Raw genomic sequence first — 21149 nt, 5'->3', positions numbered from 1 at the left:
TGCATACAGCCAAAAAAAGAAAAACCAACCAACCAACCAACATCTAAAGTTAGGAAATCTCAGAAAAGAGATGAATGAGGGAAAAGATGACATGTAAAGAGCTGACAAGGGTCAAAAAAGGATTAGAAACTTAAAAAAAAAAAGGCATTTACAAAATGCCAGTTAAGCTTAAGAATGAACAGACTCACAGAAAACAGAGCAAGTGAAATTGATGATGGAAAGAAGAAAAAAAATCTGGTTTGAATGGAGATGAAAAGTTATAGGGATGAGTGAGACACAGAGAAGACCTGAAATACCACAATAGAAATAGCTGAAGAAGAAAACCCAAACAATGGAACAGAACAAGTAATACAAACCATAATTTAACCAACTTTCCTGAAAGAAAGAATTTGAAATTGAAGAGCCAAGTATGTAAGTAGGAAATAGGCCAAGAAGACTCATCAGTAATACACAGTCTAGGAAAACTATTCATCTGTGTTTTTAGGGGAAAATAATTATTTGCACATCCAAGCAACAGATCGAGTTAATTTAGAAGGGAAAGGAAATCAGATTAGCATCACATTTTTTACCACAGTACTGTGTTTTAGGAGGAAGTGCTTAAAAATTGTATGATACTTATCAGTGTATTAAAAAAACTTCATACACCTCATCGAGTGGCCAAAAATCTGCGGATTTGATGCTTGGCTGAGGAATTAAGATCTCACATGTCATGTGGAGCAGCCAAAAGTTAAAAAAAAAAAAAAAGATCTTGACCAACTGGGGTTTATCCTAGGAATGCAAAGATGGCCAAAATGAGGAAATCATGAATGAAACTTATCATCTTAACAGAGCTAAGGAAAAAAAAAAATCACATGATCATTCCCAGATACTCTTGACACAATTTAATATTTATTCATTTTAACACATAACCAAATACGAAGTGATAGTTCTTTAGAATACTGATAGGTAACCCCCAATTTGGGATCCCAGTGAGCAAATATCATAAGCTGTAATACAAACAACACTAGAGTCTAAATTTAAATCAAGGACAAGACAAGAATGCCCACTATCTTCATCGCTACATACCACAGAAAAACACATTTTCCATTTTGTGGAAATCTAATGAGATCTCACTCACCTGCCTTGAGACTGCTCCAAGTACCACGGAGTTCTAATACTTTGGCCCCCTGATGCGAAGAGCTGAGTCATTGGAAAAGACCCTGATGCTGGGAAAGGTTGAAGGTGGGAGGAGAAGGGGAAGACAGTGGATGAGATGGCTGGATGGCATCACTGACTCGATTGACATGAGTTTGAGCAAGCTCTGGGAGTTGGTGATGGACAGGGAGGCCTGGCGTGCTGCAGTCCATGGGGTCGCAAGAGTCGCACACGACTGAGCGACTGGACTGAGCGACTGAACAACACACTGTAAAAGGAATTCAGTTTTAAGTGACTCAGCACATGCATGTGCAAATGTCCTAAGCCTATCTACAGTTTTTAAGGCGTTCTTTCAGGCACAGGGATAACACAGTGAGCTGGAATGGAAGAGAATGCTGTGGTCAGGTTGGTGGCAGCGCTGCCACAATGCGTTTTGTCTCCTGCTGCTGCTGCTGCTGCTGCTAAGTCGCTTCAGTCGTGTCCCACTCTGTGCGACCCCAGAGACGGCAGCCCACCAGGCTCCCCTGTCCCTGGGATTCTCCAGGCAAGACCACTGGAGTGGGTTGCCATTTCCTTCTCCAATGCATGAAAGTGAAAAGTGAAAATGAAGTCGCTCAGTCATAACCGACTCTTAGCGACCCCATGGACCGCAGCCTACCAGGCTCCTCTGTCCATGGGAGTTTTCAGGCAAGAGTACTGGGGTGGGGTGCCATTGCCTTCTCCGGTTTTGTCTCCTAGCGGGATGCAAAACTCTGACTTTTCTTCCTAACTGACTCCCATGGGGATTGTCTGAGGAAACCGTGCCCCTGGCTCACACACCTGGGTGGTGATCTCCAGGTAGCACAGTGCACTATTTGATACGGCCATGAGCTCGTAAAAGAATGGACCCTTTTTAGCTGGTGTTTCTGTTTCCCCCTTCCTCGTTCCAAAATAAGACGCTATTTGCTTGCCTTGCCTTTAATTTACACATTGTATTCATCAGCATCGAAAACGCTACACAAAAAGCTGGCTAATATGTATGGGACCCCCGCGGAGGATCTTAGACTCCTGACCATCTTAATTTCCAAACTGACACCCGACCTTGTGAACTTGCTTTACCCTCTAACTGGTAATGGCTGGGTTTTCACAATTCAGGTTTTTTTTTTTTTCCCTTCTGCTAAGAGAACAATGCAATCCTTACACTTGTATTTCTCAATGTGTTACTAAGATATCCGAACTTTTCTACTCTGCGGCCTGGCGGGGAAAAGCCACTGTCCGTTGAGATTGTTTCTATTTGCTCTCACTCAACGACTCAGAAAGTGAAAAGTGAAGTCGCTCAGTCATGTCCGACTCTTTGCGACCCCATGGACTGTAGCCTACCAGGCTCCTTCGTCCATGGGATTTTCCAGGCAAGAGTACTGGAATGGGTTGCCATTTCCTTCTCCAGGAGAGCTTCCCAACCCAGGGACTGAACCCGGGTCTCCCGCAGACGCTTTGCCATCTGATTACAGGCAACACTTGATCGGTTTCACTTCCGCTGCAAGACTGGCTTTCCTCGCTCCTGCGGTGCCGGAGCGCCCTCTGGTGGTCTAACACATCCTCTGCCGTTTTCCATGAGTCCTGGCTTGGCGCGCGGAGACTGAGGTCCTCCTATAAAATTAAAATTTTACAGAGGCACTCTTCATAGTCTCCTTGGAAAATCATTCAAAATATGATTACCACCATCCATGGAAGATCCAAATTGAAAAAATTTTCTCTTGTCTTAATCAGCTGCTGGGCAATGATGATACAATTTTTTCAGACTTGCAGGTACTTTTAACGAGGTAACTTAACTCTCCACTGCTCATATGCAAAAGCTGACGCTTAGATTCCCTCGTGTTTCATCAACTCTTTTGAGTACTTTCAGGTGTGGGGCGTTAGAGGGGTATCAGGAGGGCTAGCACGGGTCCCAAGGCTCTTAAGTACTCACTTTGAACAGTAGAATTTCTTTTTTTTTTTTAATTAACAGAGTAGTCACTGTTCAAGCTTTATTTATTGTTTTAGTTTCTAAAACTAGCTGGATGGGCAGTTTGTCTACATGCACATTCTTTCTCAACTTTAGCGTTTCCAAAATTGGGTTGCATGTTGTCACAGAAGGCACCTTACTATTGGGGTTCAAGAATTGGCCATAAAGACATGGAAGCAACTGAAATGTCCTTCATGGCTGAGTAGATAAGTGGTATATATGTCCAGTGGCATATTCCTCAGCCACTAAAAAGAACGACTGTCGTTTGCAGCAACGTGATTGGACCTCGAGATTTTTGCTCATAGTAAGCGAAGTAAGGCAGAAATGGAAAGATGAATATTATATTGGTATCACATATATGTGTGATCTAAAAATAATGCACATCTCTACAAAACAATCACAAACACAGAAAACAACATATGGTTACCAAAGAGGGAAACGATGAAGGGAGAAATTCATTGCTTGGGATTAACAGATACAGTCATATATAAAATAAATAAATAGGGATTTACTATATAGCATAACAGTAACCCATAATGAAAAAAGAACAGAAAAAAGGAATAGATATATTTATATTTGAATCACTTTGCTGAATACCAGAAACTAACATAACGTTGTAAATCAACGCAGTCGCTCAGTCTCTCAGTCGTTTCCGACTCTTTGCAACCCCATGGACTATACAGTCCTTGGAATTCTCCAGGCCAGAATACTGGAGTGGGGAGCCTTGCCCCCAGGGGTCTTCCCAACCCAGGGATCGAACCCAGGTCTCCCACATTGCAGGCGGATTCTTTACTAGTTGAGACCAGGGAAGCCCTATAAATCAACTAGACTTCAATTTAAAAAAAATTACAGGAAACACCTGGTTAATTTCCCTTCCTCATGATGCAAGCCCGGCTGTGTCCGCGCCTGTTGTGTTGGAGCGCCCTCTCGTGGTGACAGAAGTCTTCTGCAGTCTCGGGCCTGTGGTGGCTCGGTGCCCTGAGACAGAGGTCAGAGGTCCCTGTATAACATTAAAACAGGGGCACTCTTCATAGTCCCCGTGGAAAATAATTCAAAATTTTATTAGCACCATCTATGGAAGCTCCAAATTGAAAAAAAAATTCCCTTGCTTAATGGAGAACTGGGCAACGAAGATACGATTCTTTCTAATTTGCAGGTACTTTAACTAGGTAAGTTAAGCCTCCATCCGCTCATATGCAAAAGCTGACCCTTAGATTCCCTCGTGTTTCATCAGATCTCTTGAGCGCTTTCAAGTGTGGGGCGTTAGCGGGGTATCAGGAGAGCTAACACGGGTCCCAAGGCTCTTAAGTACTCACTTTGAACAGTAGAATTCCTTTCTTTTTTTTTTTTTAATTAACAGAGTAGTCACTGTTCAAGCTTTATTTATTGTTTTAGTTTCTAAAACTAGCTGGATGGGCAGTCTGTCTACATGCACATTCTTTCTCAACTTTAGCGTTTCCAAAATTGGGTTGCATGTTGTCACAGAAGGCACCTTACTATTGGGGTTCAAGAATTGGCCATAAAGACATGGAAGCAACTGAAATGTCCTTCATGGATGGGTAGATAAGTGGTATATATGTCCAGTGGAATATTCCTCAGCCACTAAAAAGAACGAAGTACTGCCGTTTGCAGCCACGTGGATGGACCTAGTAGAGAAGGCAATGGCACCCCACTCCAGCACTCTCGCCTGGAAAATCCCATGGACGGAGGAGCCTGGTGGGCTGCAGTCCATGGGGCCGCGAAGAGTCGGACACGACTGAGCGGCTTCCCTTTCACTTTTCATTTTCATGCATTGGAGAAGGAAATGGCAGCCCACTCCAGTGTTCTTGCCTGGACAATCCCAGGGACGGGGAGCCTGGTGGGCTGCCTGTCTATGGGGTCGCACAGAGTAGGACACGACTGAAGCGACTTAGCCTAGAGATTTTCATAGTAAGCGAAGTAAGGCAGAAATGGAAAGACAAATATTATATTGGTATCACGTATATGTGTGATCTAAAAAATAATGCAAATAATCTCTGTACAAAACAGAGTCACAAACACAGAAAACAACATATGGTTACCAAAGGTGGAAATGGAGGGAGGGACACATTAGGAATCTGGGATTAGCAGACACACAATACTGTACATAACATGGAGATGAAGAGTTTACTCTATAGCACAGTGGCCTGTATTTAATGTCTTTTAATAATCCTATAATTAAAAAGAATAAAATATGAAAGAGTACATATATGTAAACACGTAAATGTGAATTAACCTGCTGTCACCTGAAATACCACAGTAGTGTGTATCAACTACATTTCAGTTAAAAAAGGAAATGTATTGGCAACAGGCGTTAGTTTCCCCTCTTCTTGGCGTTAAGGCGGGCTTTGCTGACGTCTGTCGTGTTGGCGCGCCCTCTGGTGGCAACAGGAGTTCTCTGCAGTCTCAGGCCAGGCCAGGCTTGGCGCCCTGAGATAGCGGTCACAGGTCCCTCTATAAAACTCAAAAAAAGGCCACCAGGGAAGCCTTATAAATCAACTATACTTCAGTTAAAAAAATTACAGGAAACACCTGGTTAATTTCCCTTCCTCATGATGCAAGCCCGGCTGTGTCCGCGCCTGCTGTGTTGGAGCGCCCTCTCGTGGTGACAGAAGTCCTCTGCAGTCTCGGGCCTGTGGTGGCTCGGTGCCCTGAGACAGAGGTCAGAGGTCCCTGTATAACATTAAAACAGGGGCACTTTTCATAGTCCCCGTGGAAAATAATTCAAAATGATTGCTCCCATCCTAGAAGTCTCAAAATTAAATAAATTTCTCTTGCCCTAATCGACTGTTAGGCAATTAGGTAAAATTTTTCTGATTTGCAGGTACTATTCACTAGGTAACTAAAGCCTCTATCTGCTCTTATGTAAAAGCTGACTCCTAACTTGCCTCGTGTTTCATCAAATCTCTTGAGTACCTTCAGGTGTGAGACATTACAGAGTTATCAGGAGGGCTAGCACTGATCCTGAGTCTTAAGTACTCACTTTGAATCGTTAAATTTTTCCTAACACTAACTGGATGGAAAGTTTTTCTGCAAGCATAATTTTTTTCAACTTCAGCATTTCTAAAATTGGGATGCGTGTTGTTACTCAACGCATGTAAATATGGGGTTCAAGTATGAGTGGCCATAAAGACATGCAAGCAACTGAAATGTCCTTCGTAGATGGATAGATAAAGTGTGGGACTTCTCTCGTGGTTCAGTGGTGAAGAACAAGCCTTCCAACGCAGGGGGAGCAGGTTTGACCCCTGGTCAGGGAATTAAGATCCCACGTGCCACTGGGCAAGTAAGACCTGACCCGACACAATCAACAGTAAATAAATAAATAAAAAGAAAGGGTGGAAGTAGCTCAAAGATTTAGAAAGTCCCAGACACCCCAAAGGATCAAATAAGCCAAATGGATGTGCTTGTTTTCACTGAAGACACTCAGTCATATTTTCAGTCCATTTCAAACTCTTGAATATTTTCCCTTAGGCTTACACTTTTGATTTCTTACCAGACACCATAGAGTGAGTTCTAAACGGGAGATGAAGAGAATGTGGGCAGTGTGATTCAGGATGGCTCACCAAATATGAGCATATTCCAATCAGCAAAGTGGAAGAGATAGGAACAAGGGAAGAAGCTTTCTTTTTAAGGGATGAACTTGGAGCAGGCAAGACACTGCAGCCCACACCTGATTGGCTAGAACCTGTTCAAGTGGCCATACCCACCTGCAAAGGATGCTGGGAAATGTAGTATTTATTCTGAGTAGCCAGGTACCCACCTAAGATAGAACATTTTCAGGAAGCAAATAGGTAGAGGACAGCCCTCATTGTCTGTAATATATTGGTAAGAATCAATTCCCCCAAATGATGATTGATTGAGATTTTATATGTATATGTATATGTATTTGCCTGCAATGCAGGAGACCCAGGTTCGATCCCTTGGTGGGAAAGATCTCCTGGAGAAGAGAATGGCAACCCACTCCAGTATTCTCGCCTGGAGAATTCCATGGATAGAGGAGCCTGGTGGGCTGCAGTTCATGGGGTTGCAAAGAGTTGGACACAGCTGAATGACTAACATATTTTCACATACATATACATATTTTGCTGTACTGCATGGCAAGTGGTATTTCCCTGACCAGGGTCTTAACTACTGAATCACCAAGGAAGTCCTTTCTAAAAAAAGTTGTTAGTTTTTTGGCCATGCCTTATGGCATGTGGGATCTTAGTTCCCTGACCAAGTGTTGAACCCGAGCCCTCCGCGTTAAGTGTGGAGCCCTAACCACCGGACTGCCAGGGAAATTCTACCACTGATCACTTAAAAATGTTTTTTCACCAAGTAAGTCCTGATTGAGATATTTTTGGAAAAAAAGAGATGTAGCCTGGTGGCTGAAAATTTACACACACCCACTCTAGGGGATTTTAATGCTATGCATAGACTGTCACTCTGGTGATTATTACAGAGCTAAAACTTGGACATGCAAGAGGAATAAATAAATACCAATTCCCTAAGTCCAGTGATTTTTTTTTGTTTATTTGTTTATTTTGGACTCATCATTCAGTAGAAAAACAAGTGAGAGAATAGAAAATTAAATTATGGAGACTGGTCATTTTCCATTCTTTTTGTCAGGTCCTAGTTACGGCGTGGGAGAGCTTTCGCTGTGGCGTGTAGGATCTAGTTCCCTGATCAGGGGTTGAACCAGGGCCTCCTGCACCGGGATGCACAGAGTCTTAGCCTCCGGACCACCAGGGAAGTCCCCATATTCCATTCTTTGGGGGGAAGTGACAAGGGTGGGAAAAAGGCAACTCTCCCCACAACTTTAGCCCCTACACACATTCCCTCGAGCAGAGTTTGAAGGAAATTGAGTTAATCAGTCCCTTAGGGATAATTAGAAGTTTTCAAAGTTTTCTGGGTCCCTGAGGCATGACCCGGGAAAAGGCAACGGCACCCCACTGCAGTACTCTTGCCTGGAAAATCCCATGGATGGAGGAGCCTGGTGGGCTGCAGTCCATGGGGTCACTGGGAGTCGGACACGACTGAGCGACTTCACTTTCATGCATTGGAGAAGGAAATGGCAACCCACTCCAGTGTTCTTGCCTGGAGAATCCCAGGGACGGGGAGCCTGGTGGGCTGCCGTCTATGGGGTCGGGCAGAGTTGGACACGACTGAAGTGACTTGGCAGCAGCAGCAGCAGCAGAGGCATGACCCACAGGTGCCGGGGTCCAGCCTCGGCTGATCCAGGGTATTCGAAGTGGGGACGGCGTCGGCGAGGGTCAGGGTACAATAGCTTCAATTAGATATTAATTAAAGATATTAAGAGTAATAGAATAAGGATAGCTCAGTAGGAAAATTCAGTGGAGAAAAGAGGCTGAGTGGCTTGGTTTACTCGGGAGACCAATAAAACTTCAAGACAAGAAGTTTGCACCACTTATGTAGGCCACAGGCGTCCTTCCGTTCTCCCGAAGAAGAGGAGACACTGAGGCCTCCCCAGTCGGATCTTAGAAGCCCAGGCATAATTAGTAAGCATGGCGGGTTCCGCACTCCAGATGGAGACTCAGCCAGAGTGAGAGAGAGAGAGATATGGAGAGACCAGTATTTCGAGAAACTGATCCCAATTCTTTATTTTCCATGGTCTACTTTTATATACTGAGATGTTATGCAAAAGTCACGCGGGGTCAGCAGTCCTGACTTTTGTCAAAGTCAGGTGCTTCACACAAATGTATACAGAGGTCTTAGGGGTGTTACATCATCTTCTGGCCAGGGGGGCCTGCTGACAATTTATGACCCTCTCCTTGTGACAGTGGTCAGTCAACCAGAACACTTTTTTCTCCAAGGGTGATTATTCTTAAAACAGACGCCACCCGAATAAAGTTACATTCCTATAGGGTGAGGGTGTAGTGGGTTTTAGTTAAGGAAAGAATTTACTTAGCCTAAGGTCTAACATGATTTATATCAAAGGTTAATACTTATTTCTTCTATATATTCATTAATGTGTGTAAGGGCAGGGGATGTGGAGACTTAGCAACAAACATTGGCTCAACAAATGAAAAACCCTTCACCAACACAATTTCTAATCAGCCCATTATACTTATACTAATAGTTTTCTAACTTTTCTAAGGAACCTGTTTTTAGAAGGTTTAAAGCATCTCGTGCCTCTCACGGTTGGGAGGCTGTGAGCAATCACATGTGGCCGGACAAGCCTGTCAGGCAGGCCAGAGAACCTTCAGAGGAGTTTGTAGGTTAAAACACTCTTGTCACGCCCAAGAGTTTTGATTAACTGGAGCTCTAGGTTAACTCCTTCTCTGAAAGAGGTGGTGGGGGACAGCCCCCCATAAAGTCAGAGGTGTAGGTGAGAGCACAAAGTAGCAAAGTAGGCAGGCTCTGGTTATGGGGGTAGATGCTCGAGGATTTCCAGGGGGACTCCTGAGGCTCCGATCCCGCCTTTGCGTATGTCGAGCCTCCTTCCTCATGACCTTTGTCACGGGCGGAGTACCTCACTCTGGCCCCCAACACACAGGGAACCCCCTGGAGGTACTGGGGAAGAAAACAGGTAAAAAATCACTGCCTTTCCATTTGCATCACTGTCCCTGGGAAGACAAGATGCTTAATCACCTCCCCAGACGCCTACTTCACCTTGTCGCCCTGCTCACAACATTCACTGACCCCTGGCTACCTGTGGCAACCACCCGTTTTAGGAATTCCGGTGGAATAACAGGTTCACGATTTACTCTCTCTCCTGCTTTTGCAACTCTTTTATCCCCCTAATCAATCCAGACCAATAATAATCATTTTGAAAAATCCTTCGAAACTTACCTTGAGACACCCACCTACAACATTTTGTGATTTTCACGGTGGTACTAACCCACGATGAACAGGCCCTCACAAGAAGAGGAGGCTGGAATGCACAGAGTACGTACAGACTCCGAGGGGTGCGAGAGTCAGTAAATACAAGGCGCCTGAGAAAATGGGACCGAGACGGACTGGAAGATGCTACGCCGCTGGCCGTGAGGATGGAGGAAGCGGCCACTGGCCAGTAGCTTCCAGCAGCTGGAAAAGCCAAGGACCAGTTTTTCTCCTAGAAGCTCCAGGGGGGTGTGTGGTCCCGCCGACACCTTGGTTTCAGCCCGGTGACACTGGTTTTGGACTGCTGGCCTCCAGAACCATGAAAGAATAACTTTATTATATTTTGTAATTTTTCTTTTCTTTTCTTTTTTTTTTTAATGAAAGTATAATTGATTTACAATGTGTTAATTTCTGCTATAGCAAAATAGTCTCTTAATGTTCTTTCCCACTACAGTTTGTCATAGGATAGATATTCTAAAAATGTACGTATTTATTTTTGACAGCACTGAGTCTTTGTTGCTGCCCAAGCTTTCTCTAGCTGCAGTGAGTGGGGGTACTCTTCGTTGCGGGGCATGGGCTTTTCCCTGCAGTGCTTCTCTTGTGGAGCACCGGCTCTAGGGCACGTGGCTTCAGCAGCTGCAGCACAGGGCTCCGTAGTTGCGGCTCCAGGGCTCTAGAGCGCAGGCTCAGTAGTTGTGGCCCAGGGGCTTAGCTGCCCTGTGGCACGTGGGATCTTCCTGCACCAGGGATCGAACTCATGTCTCCTGCATTGCAAGCAGATTCTTTACCACTGCGCCACCAGGGAAGTCCGGTCATAGGATATTGAATGTAGTCCTCTGCACTATAGAATAGGACGTTGTTGTTTATCCAGTCTATATATAAAAACTTAAATTTTCTTTTTTTTTTAATTTTAATTTTTAAACTTAATAGGCTGCACTGGGTCTGAGTTGCAGCACACGGGCTCTTTAGTTTCAGCATGCAATCTTTGTTGCAGCAGGTGGGATCTGGTTCTCTGACCAGGGATTAAACCTGGGCCCCCTGCACTGGGAGTGTGGAGTCTTAACCACTGGACTACCAGGGAAGTCCCTGAAATTTCTGTTGTTTTCAGGAAAGCTATCTGGCTGGCTGGAGCTGAAATAGGGACAAGAATAAAATTCAAGCCATTGTCCAAGAAAAAGAAAAGACACCTACATATAGCAAATTTTCAGATTAGTGATGAACATTAAAATATATTTTTTATACATAATATTTTATAGGTGTACAGATTTTATGTGTATTAATTACACATATATTTTAATATGTATACACAATACACCGTTACAGGCGTATGTCATTTATTTCTGCTTTGCACATGCTGCATTTTTTTGCAAATTGAAGTTTCGAGGCAACACCGGGTTGTCAGATGATGGTTAACATTTTTAGCAATAAAATATGTTTTTGGCTGTTCAGCTTGTGGGATCTTAGTTCCCTGTCCGGGGATCGAACCTGGCCCTGGCTGTGACAGCACTGAGTCCTAACCAGCGGACTGCCAGGGACTTCCCAGCAATCAAGTCTTTTTAAATGAAGGGATGTATATTGTTTTTTAAAACAGAATGTCCTAGTATACTGAATAGACTGCAGTGTACTTTTATGTACTTTGTACTTTTGTGTGCACTGTGAAACCACAAAAATTGTATGTGACTCCCTTTATTGCCATATTCTATTTATCATGGTGGTCTGGAATCAAACCAGCGATATCTCCAGGGTACGCCTGTATTAACTCTCCACTTTGGGTCATATTATTTAATTGTTATAAACAGTGCACCATTTTTCCCACACTCTGGTTTTGGCTGACTGCATTCTCAGTTGAAATCTGAATCTATCTCTTGCGTCTGTCATGAGCTATCGTTGAGCTAGAAACTTGACTATATTCTGGTCAGCTTTTATCAAGTCTCTTTCATGGGCAGTGTTCTGCATTGCCTATCACAGCGCATTGGGTATTAATGGCCCAGGATATCCAGTTGTCTCACATCAGTAAGGGAGGAATGATGATCAGGTGATGCCAACCTGTTCCTCCTAAGTTTCACCTAACAGTTTCAGTTTTCATTCATTATATCCTAACCCTGTAATTTCGTCCAACTCTTTGCAAGTCTATGAACTGTAGCCCACCAGGCTCCTCTGGACTGTCCATGGAATTCTCCAGGTAAGAATACTGGAGTGGGTTGCCATTTCTTCCTCCGGGGAGTCTTCCTAACTCAGGGATCGAACCTGGGTCTGCTGCATTGCTGGCAGATTCTTTCCTGTCTGAGCCACTGGGGATGCTGAAGCTGAAGCTCCAATACTTTGGCCACCTGATGCGAAGAACTGACTCATTGGAAAAGACTCTGATGCTGGGAAAGATTGAAGGCAGGAGAAGAAGGGGACGACAGAGGAAGAAATGGTTGGATGGCGTCACCGACTCCATGGACATGAGTTTGAGCAAGTTCTAGGAGTTGTTGATGGACAGGGAAGCGTGGAGTCTATGGTTGCAGAGTCGGACATGACTGAGCGACTGAACTGAACCCTGTAATTTCAGTAGAACTTGCCACTAATTCTGTTAATCCTCCTCCATCTACTTTTTAATTCATCTACTAGCTTTGCTATATTGTTTCTTGACTGCCATACCCTCTTCACTCTAGTGCTGCTGTTCATTCTCACAAACAATACTTCATTATTACCAACATCTTCAGTGTCTATAATGTTGATTCTGTGCATTCTGTTCTGCAGCAACAACTTTTTATCTTTCTAGTTTAACTTTATTTTGGCCACATTGTATAGTATGTGGGGTCTTAGTTCCCCAACCAGGGATCAAACCTGTGCCCCCAGCAATGGAAGCAGAGAGTCTTAACCACTGGACCTCCAGGGAAGCCCTAAGTAAAGTTGCCCAGTCGTGTCCAACTCTTTGTGAGCCTGCTGCTGCTGCTAAGTCGCTTCAGTTGTGTCTGACTCTGTGCGACCCCATTGACGGCAGCCCACCAGACTCCCCCGTCCCTGGGATTCTCCAGGCAAGAATACTGGAGTGGGTTGCCATTTCCTTCCCCAATGCATTAAAGTGAAAAGTCAAAGTGAAGTCACTCCAGGCTACAAATGCAGCCTACCAGGCTCCTCTGTCCATGGGATTTTCCAGGCAAGAATACTGGAATGGGTTGCCATTTCATTTTCCAGGGAATCTTCCCAACACAGGGATTGAACCCGGGTCTCCTGCATTGCAGGCAGATGCTTTACCGTCTGAGCCACCAGGGAAGCCCTCAGTCAGTTAGTTCAGTCGCTCAGTCGTGTGTGACTTTTTGTGACCCCCATGAATCGCAGCACACCATGCCTCCCTGTCCATCACCAACTCCCAGAGTTTACCCAAACTCATGTCCATCGAGTCGGTGATGCCATCCATCCATCTCATCCTCTGTCGTCCCTTTCTCCTCATGCCCCCAATCCCTCCCAGCATCAGGGTCTTTTCCAATGAGTCAACTCTTCGCATGAGGTGGCCAAAGTATTGGAGTTTCAGCTGTAGCATCAGTCCTACCAATGAACACCCAGGACTGATCTCCTTTAGGATGGACTGGTTGGATCTCCTTGCAGTCCAAGGGACTCTCAAGAGTCTTCTCCAACACCATAGGGAAGTCCTATATATCTATATATAAAGTCCCTTTATATCTTTTAGTTCTACCCAACTGTAACCATTTATCTATAAACCATTACTTCCTACTCCCTTCCCCCACCTCTGGCAATGCAGGAGTTTTCTTTTTTTTTTTTTCTCAATTAAGAACTTTTTGTCATCAACTTTATTATGTGACTGTAAGGGTCTGTGATGACAGAAAAGTAAAGAAAAATGATCATTTAAACCATGTTAAACTAAATCTCAGTAAACCTGGGGAAAAGATAAACGATCATTTTCTCTTATCCTGATTAAATGTTCCTTTATTTATCTCTTTTTATTCTTTTTCTCAAAATCTACTTTGATATTAATATAGCTACCATAGCTTTTTTGTGTTACTCTGTACAATGTATCTGTTCCCTTCCTTTTACTTTCAACTTATTAGTTAATTAGTGTTAGTAGCTCAGTAGTGTCTGACTCTTTGCAACCTCGTGGACCATAGCCCGCCAGGCTCCTCTGTCCATGGAATTCTCCAGGCAAGAACACTGGAGTGGATTGCCATGCCCTTCTTCAGGGGATGTTCCTGACCCAGGGATTGAAGCTGGGTCTCCTGCATTGCAGGAAGATTCTTTACAATCTGAGCCACCAGAGCAGCCCTTTCCAACTTAATGGTGACCTAATATTTAAAGGGCAACTCTTGACACAATACACAGTTACCTGTGTTTCCTTCTCCTGTGCCCATCTCTGTGTTCTTGCTGGAAATGGGTACAAGGAGTTGTTTCTCATGTGCCAGGTTAATATTTTATTTCTTCCCCTGGTTGCTGGTTACACTGTTGTACTTTGTGAAAATCCATCTTGCTGCACACTTATGAAGCACACACTTTTCTGTGTGTATGTTATGGTTTTAAAAGTCTACTTAAAACTTAAACAACATAAAAGTCATTTTGTCCACTGGCAATGAATACGTGGCTCCAAATGCATTTCACCCTCACGCTCCATTGAGGCTCACAGTGCCCCTTGAACCAGCAGACCCTCCAGTGCATGGAGGGATTCCAACAGCATCTGTTTCCTGTGGTTAAGATGACTCAGCACCAGGGATGTTTTTCTCAAGTCTGGGGAGCGGAGGCTGGTGGCTGTGGCTTGTTGTTCTCCTCCAAGCTGTGTCGGATCCCGTACCCAAAGTATATGACAAATCCTAGCAGGGAAATGAGACAATGAGAAGGGAAGGAAAGTGCTCACCCCACTTAGAAATGCCCAGTAGGCCTCCTGTTATGGTGTCTGACAGTTTAAGGCAGAGGCAGTAGGAAGAGGACTGGGTTTAACCCCTCAAGGAGCCTCTTTATCCCAGAAAATCACTTACCAATCACCATCCAGATGCCAAATAGGGCCCAGGTCACAGTGGTCATCCTCATCATAGAGTAAATGTTCACAAAGGTGCTCACCAGTGGGAGGACAGGCAGAGCAGGGACTTGTGGGCAGAGTCAGTTCATCCCTGAGCACAGCCCAGATGTCTGAAAGGCACACCCTACCCCAGTGGGGAGGAAGACAGTCCTATTCAGGCTGTGCGCTCAGTGTCTACTGAGAGGGGGTTTGTAAAGCACTGAGTGTGGATCAGGGAAGAGTCTACTGTTTTAGCAAGCCCTCCCCTTTCCCTGGTCCAGCATAGAGTGTTCAGACCTCAAAGCCTGCAGACTTCATTCACTCAAGGTGGACAGTTTGGGGACATATAATAACCTACTTTTTTGGGGGCGGGGCATGTCATGTGGCTTGTGGGATCTTAGTTCCCTGACCAGGGATTGAGCCTGGGCCCAGGGCAATGAAGGTGCAGAGTCCTAACCACTGGACCACCAAGGAACTCCCAAGGTCACCTACCTTAAAATAAAGAGGAGAGGGGTCCTGGGGCTGCCTCCAGATGATGGCCGTGACCCCAGTGATGAGCAGCAGCAGCAGCACAGCCACTGTTGTGAGCACGGGGTCTCCAGAGAACACACGTCTGGGCCACTGGGCCAGGATCAGGCTCAGGATGGTCAGCAGGAGAACTGCAAGGGCCAAGGTGGAGGAGAACAGGCTGGACCCAGAAGACAAAGACGTCAGGACCTTGGGTCACATCCCTTCCCAGGCTGCCCACCTCAGGAAGGGCCATCATATCTCCAAGACTCCTCAACTGACAAAATACACACTCCCACCCATCCCGTCAATATCAGAATATGACCAAAGAGAAATTCCACGGCTCACCAAGCACGAAGGCACACCCATAGACAATCTGGCCATATTTCTGTGTGGGGGTGGTGCTGGTAGGGAACCACAGACTCTTCAGGATGTTTGAGGTTCCTGCTTCAGGTACAGAGTCCAAAGGACTTCCTTCAGCTTCAGGCTCCATCTCAATTTCCTCCTCTGTATTCTCCTTCAGGTGTGACTGGTACCTGAATATGAGATATTAAGGCAATATTAACAAGGGACAATGGCACCCCACTCCAGTACTCTTGCCTGGAAAATCCCTTGGATGGAGGAGCCTGGAAGGCTGCAGTCCATGGGGTTGCTGAGGGTCAGACACAACTGATCGACTTCACTTTCACTTTTCACTTTCATGCATTGGAGAAGGAAATGGCAACCCACTCCAGTGTTCTTGCCTGGAGAATCCCAGGGACGGGGGAGCCTGGTACGCTGCCGTCTATGGGGTCGCACAGAGTCGGACACGACTGAAGCGACTTAGCAGCAGCAGCAGCAACAAGGGACTGGTTCAAAATTGGGAAAGGAGTACGTCAAGGCTGTATATTGTCACCCTGCTTATTTAACTTCTATGCAGAGTACATCATGAGAAATGACGAGCTCGATGAATCACAAGCTGGAATCAAGATTGCCCAGAGAAATATCAACAACCTCAGATATGCAGATGATAGTATTTTAATGGCAGAAAGTGAAGAGGAGATAAAGAGCTTCTTGATGAAAGTGAAAGAGGAGTGTGAAAAACTTGGCTTAAAGCTCAATATTCAAAAAACTAAGATCATGGCATCTGGTCCCATCACTTCATGGCAAATAGACGGGGAAAATGTGGAAACAGTGTTAGATTTTATTTTCTTGGGCTCCAAAATCAATGTGGCCAGTGACTGCAGCCATGAAATTAAAAGACATTTGCTCCTTGGAAGAATAGCTATGACAAACCTAGACAGTATATTAAAAAGCAGAGACATCACTTTGCTGACAAAGGTGCATATAGTCAAAGCTATGGTTTTTCCAGTAGTCGCATATGGATGTGATAGGTGGACCATAAAGAAGGCTGAGTGCTGAAGAACTGATGCTTTTGAACTGTGGTGCTGGAGAAGACTTTGAGAGTCACTTGGACTGCAAGGAGATCCAACCAGCCGATCCTAAAGGAAATTAACCCTGAATATTCATTGGAGAGACTGATGCTGAAGTTGAAGCTCTAATACTTTGGTCACCTGATGTGAAGAGCTGACTCAATGGAAAAGACCATGATACTGGGAAAGATTGAGGGCAGGAGGAGAAGTGGGTGACAGAGGATGAGATGGTTGGATGGCATCACTGACTTGATGGACATGAATCTGAGCAAGCTCCAGGAGATAGTTAAGGACAGATAAGCCTGGCATGATGCAGTCCATGGGGTGGCAAAGAGTTGGTCAAGACTTAGGGACTGAACAACAACAAGGTAATATTAACAGCAGCCCCTACTCAGCCAACATTACATAGCCTATGCCACCACTTTCTTGTCTTAAATCTAGAAGGACATTTAGAAAGCAGCATGAAGGCGGAAGGTGATTCATCTCCATGAGTCCAAGGCCCCCGGTCAAGGTGTAGTGGAGTCTTACCTGAGGCAAGGACGGAAAATGCCATGAGAGTGTAAGCAAGCAGGGTCACAACCGACAAGAAGTCCACAAGATCACTGAGCTCGAAGAGTAATGCCATGACCCCTAGAATGGAGGGCACAATCAAGATGGAAGGAGGGAGCGAGAAACCACTGGAAATATCCAAGTTAAAAAAGTCGATCAAGGAAGGAGTGGGTTTTGTTTATTCACCTTCGAGGTTTCCGGAAGACATGATGGCCATGATGGGGGCGCCTGTGCGGGCACGGACCTGGGCAAGTCCCCGAAAAGGAGCCCGTCCTCTGCCATCGCATAGATCACCTGAGACATGGGGAACATGGCACTGTGGAGTCTGGAAGAGAAAGTGGGAGCGTGTGTGAGACGGTGCAGAAGCAGGAGAGACCGGGGCGTCTGCTCCCTGGTCTACACGGGGTAAGGTGCCTTTCCACCTGGTTTCTCAATCCCAAGGGATGGGACTGGCATCTGACAGAAGATGGGGAGAAAGCCAAGATACTGACCTGTACGTAACAGCACAAATGATGCCGACACTCAGGACGTATCTGGCAGAAATCCGCCCACCGTGCAGAAATGTCTGTGATAAGGGGTCAGGCTGAATCTGGTAGTAGGGCAGGATGAGGGTGAGGGATGCTGAGACACCGAAATAGGCCAAAAAACAGACGAAGATGGAGAACGTGATGCCCACGGGGATGGACCACTGAGGATTCAGGGCTTCTTCACTTGCAGGTTGGGAGGAAGTACTGGGTCAGGGATACGCACTGGGGTGAAAGTGCAAAATCCCCTTTCCTCTGTAACCTCCAAGTGATACCTGTGTCCAAGGGCAGCCTAGGCTGTGGCCCAGATGGGGACACACAGGGACCAGGTTACCTCTAGAGACAACGGCGTCAAAGCCAACAAATGTGTAGAAGCATAGAACCGCTCCGTGGAGAACCCCATCAAAGCCAAAAGGCACAAACCCTCCAGAACCCAGAGGGCCCAACCTATGGTGAGAGAAGGAATGAGGAAGAACATGGGGGAGGTTGTTCAGCCATCTCTGAGCTCCTTGGTTAATATCATGAGTCCTGGGCTCCAACATGCCATTAACTGAGTCTGTCAGTTCAGATCTCTGTAGTCCCCACCAGAGTTGCAGCTCTGCATAAACCATACCCCACACCGAGCATTAGAATGGCCCAAGGTACCCTCCTAACCTCTCGGTGCCACTGGATTCAGACGTGTTCCGTGTGTAGTCCTGTTCCGTGAGCTGCCAATTGTGCAGGCCTCCCTTAACGAAGCCCGAGAGGATGATGAAGCTTTGAACCAAAATGTTGATGCCTGTGAACACTTTGTTAAACAGGGCTGAGTCACGAACCCCCAGCACCTGTAGTCCTGTGGAAAAGATGGGAAATGAGACATCCTAGGTAACTAAGTCCACAGACACGGAAAGTAGACCAGGGGTTGCCAGACTAGCTGGGGATTGAGACGGGGGAGATGGACAGTGATTGCTCAGTGGATACCAGGTTTCTTTTTCGTTGTGATGAAAATATTTGAAACTAGATGGAGGTGATTGTCATACAGCACTGTGAATGTACTAGACTAATTGCCCCTGACTTGTACGCTTTAAGGTGGTTCATCTCTAACTGTGGCCATTATCTCACGATACGCAGGTCTACCAAATCACGACACCGTACACATCTTAACCAATGTTGCACGTCAATTATGTTTCAGTAAAGTTGGTAAAGAATCATAGATGGATAACTTTATGTTATATGAATTTCCTTTCAGTTAAAAACACGTCTTTGGTCTCAGTAAAGAGAAAGAAACATGTCAGTCTAAGTAATTCTAATAATCTAAATAATTCTCATGAGGGGATGACTTTATAATAATTCACACTAAGAAATAATTCCCCAGGGGACTGTTGGCAATGTCTGGAGACAGTCTGGAGGGTGGGAATCACCTGTATCTCATGAATAAAGGCCAGTGGTGCTACTCAACACCTGACAATGATATTTAAAAAAAAACCTAAAATGTACAGGACATCTCCCCACACCAAGAATGATCCAGCCCAAAATGTCAGTGTCGCCAAGGGTGGGAAACATTGGCCGAGAGACTTCCTGTCTCTCGCATCCTAGACACTGCTTTTCAGTTCTAATCCCCTTCCATTTTGCTCCCCAGCTCCCCGGCCTTTCCCACCCCTCCACCCCGCGATCTTCCCCTCTGGTCACTGGGCCCGGTCTTACCCATGAACAGCAGCACCAGGGCCAAGGCCAGAAAGTCTGGGTACTTGGCCAGGAAGTGGGGCATGTGCAGAGAGAAAGTTCCTTGTAATGCCTGAGAGATGTGGTTCCCAATGAGGTTGTCAAAGATGTAGCTCCAGGCCCTGGCCAAAATGGTGGTGCCTGCAGTGGCAGAAGGAACAGACATTAATTGAACTCCTAATATGCACCATGAGATGAATTTTTGGGAAATAGACAAAACACCTAATCTGAAAATGTTTTCCACTCTCCCCTGCCCATGGGATCAGGAGAGAAGACCCAGATGATTCACAATTTAGGTCAACTATTTACTATGTGAAGAGGAAATCAATGTTATGTTAGAAAAGAAAACAGGGCAGTAAGAAACGGAGGGCTGGAAGATGAGGGTTGAATTTTTAAATTGAGGTGTAAGAGAACATCCTGTGAAGGCAACAACAGAGCAAAGACTTCAATATGGCGAAGGGATGAGCCTGCGGGCCATGCCTCCCCGTCACGCGCTCCCTACAGGTCCCTTTCTTTCTGGATTCTTGGTCCAATTGTTTAAGGAAAGAAGGAGAGAGCTGAGTAGAATGAAACTGTGGGGTTTTCTTGCCACTGTTACCTCCCCCTGCAAGGTCAGTAAAAAAGTGCTCATGAATGAGCAAACACCCCAATCCCCACTTCTAGTTACCTAATCTCAAGCCGTACACCATGCTTATCCCATTATCTCACCAAGGACTAAGGACAGGATGAGGTTCCAGCCAGTGATAAAGGCGTACAGCTGACCCATGGTGACATAGCAGTAGAGATACACAGAACCGGAGCGTGGTACCTGGGCCCATAACTTGGCATAGCAGAACCCTGACAGGAGAGAAAACAAGGCAGCCACCAAGAAGCAGATGACGACCGCTGGTCCAGTTATGTACTTGACCATTTTACCAATCAGGATGTAGATGGCAGCTCTCAGGATCTTGCCTACACCCAAGATCACCAGGTCAAGGGTGTTCAGAGGAGTTCTGCGGCTCTCAGACTTCTCCTGGGGCTCCAGTGGCCGCCTGCGGACCAGCTTCTGACTGGTCTGAACTGGTGAACGTACCGACACAGCATCTAGACACAGCTGAGGAGGCTCTGGTCTGCCGAGGAAACAAGACACAAAGCCATCAGGAATGTCCATCCACTCTTGGACCTGGGAGTTCAGTTCTATGAAGCAATGGAGTGATGGGGAGCTGGTGGTAATCGGACATAGGAGACAAGTTCTCTGCCTCTGAGCTCTGGTTTCATCAAACGTAAAGAAGACCTTTAGTATGTTTCAAGAGAAGTGAGGGCAAGGGGAACATGACTCCCCAAACGTCCCACTTTGACATGGGGATTGTTTTGGGCTGAAGGCAATTTAGACCCAGAAGACTCAGGAGAAGCTCCTTGCCTCTCTCTCAACTGCTCAAAAGAGGTATAGATTAGGGGATCTATGCCAGGAAGAGAGCTATTCCCAGAGAGAATTTTTATCTCAAAAAGACCTGGAGCAGCCAACATTT

The 21149-nt window shown here is 45.6% G+C and overlaps 1 protein-coding gene across 1 annotated transcript in view; it reads right to left on the bottom strand.

Annotated features, from left to right (window-relative positions):
• LOC133229476 (cationic amino acid transporter 3-like) overlaps positions 1–20791 on the bottom strand; it is a 48435-nt gene extending 27644 nt beyond the window's left edge. The window contains exons 1-9 of the mRNA XM_061385843.1: positions 20350–20791; positions 19624–19782; positions 18595–18772; positions 18275–18387; positions 17908–18037; positions 17661–17741; positions 15804–15991; positions 15441–15607; positions 9929–10010 (exon numbers count right to left, since the gene is read on the bottom strand). Of these exons, the coding sequence (XP_061241827.1) occupies positions 9929–10010; positions 15441–15607; positions 15804–15991; positions 17661–17741; positions 17908–18037; positions 18275–18387; positions 18595–18772; positions 19624–19782; positions 20350–20791 (1540 nt within the window). The remainder of the gene's footprint in view (positions 1–9928; positions 10011–15440; positions 15608–15803; positions 15992–17660; positions 17742–17907; positions 18038–18274; positions 18388–18594; positions 18773–19623; positions 19783–20349) is intronic.
• Between the last annotated feature and the right edge of the window lie 358 nt (positions 20792–21149).

The sequence above is a fragment of the Bos javanicus genome, chromosome 18, assembly GCF_032452875.1.
Source record: "Bos javanicus breed banteng chromosome 18, ARS-OSU_banteng_1.0, whole genome shotgun sequence".
NCBI classification, from domain to species: Eukaryota; Metazoa; Chordata; class Mammalia; order Artiodactyla; family Bovidae; genus Bos; species Bos javanicus.
Note: the sequence above shows the minus strand (reverse complement) of the source record. Positions and strands in the feature narration are given on the sequence as shown.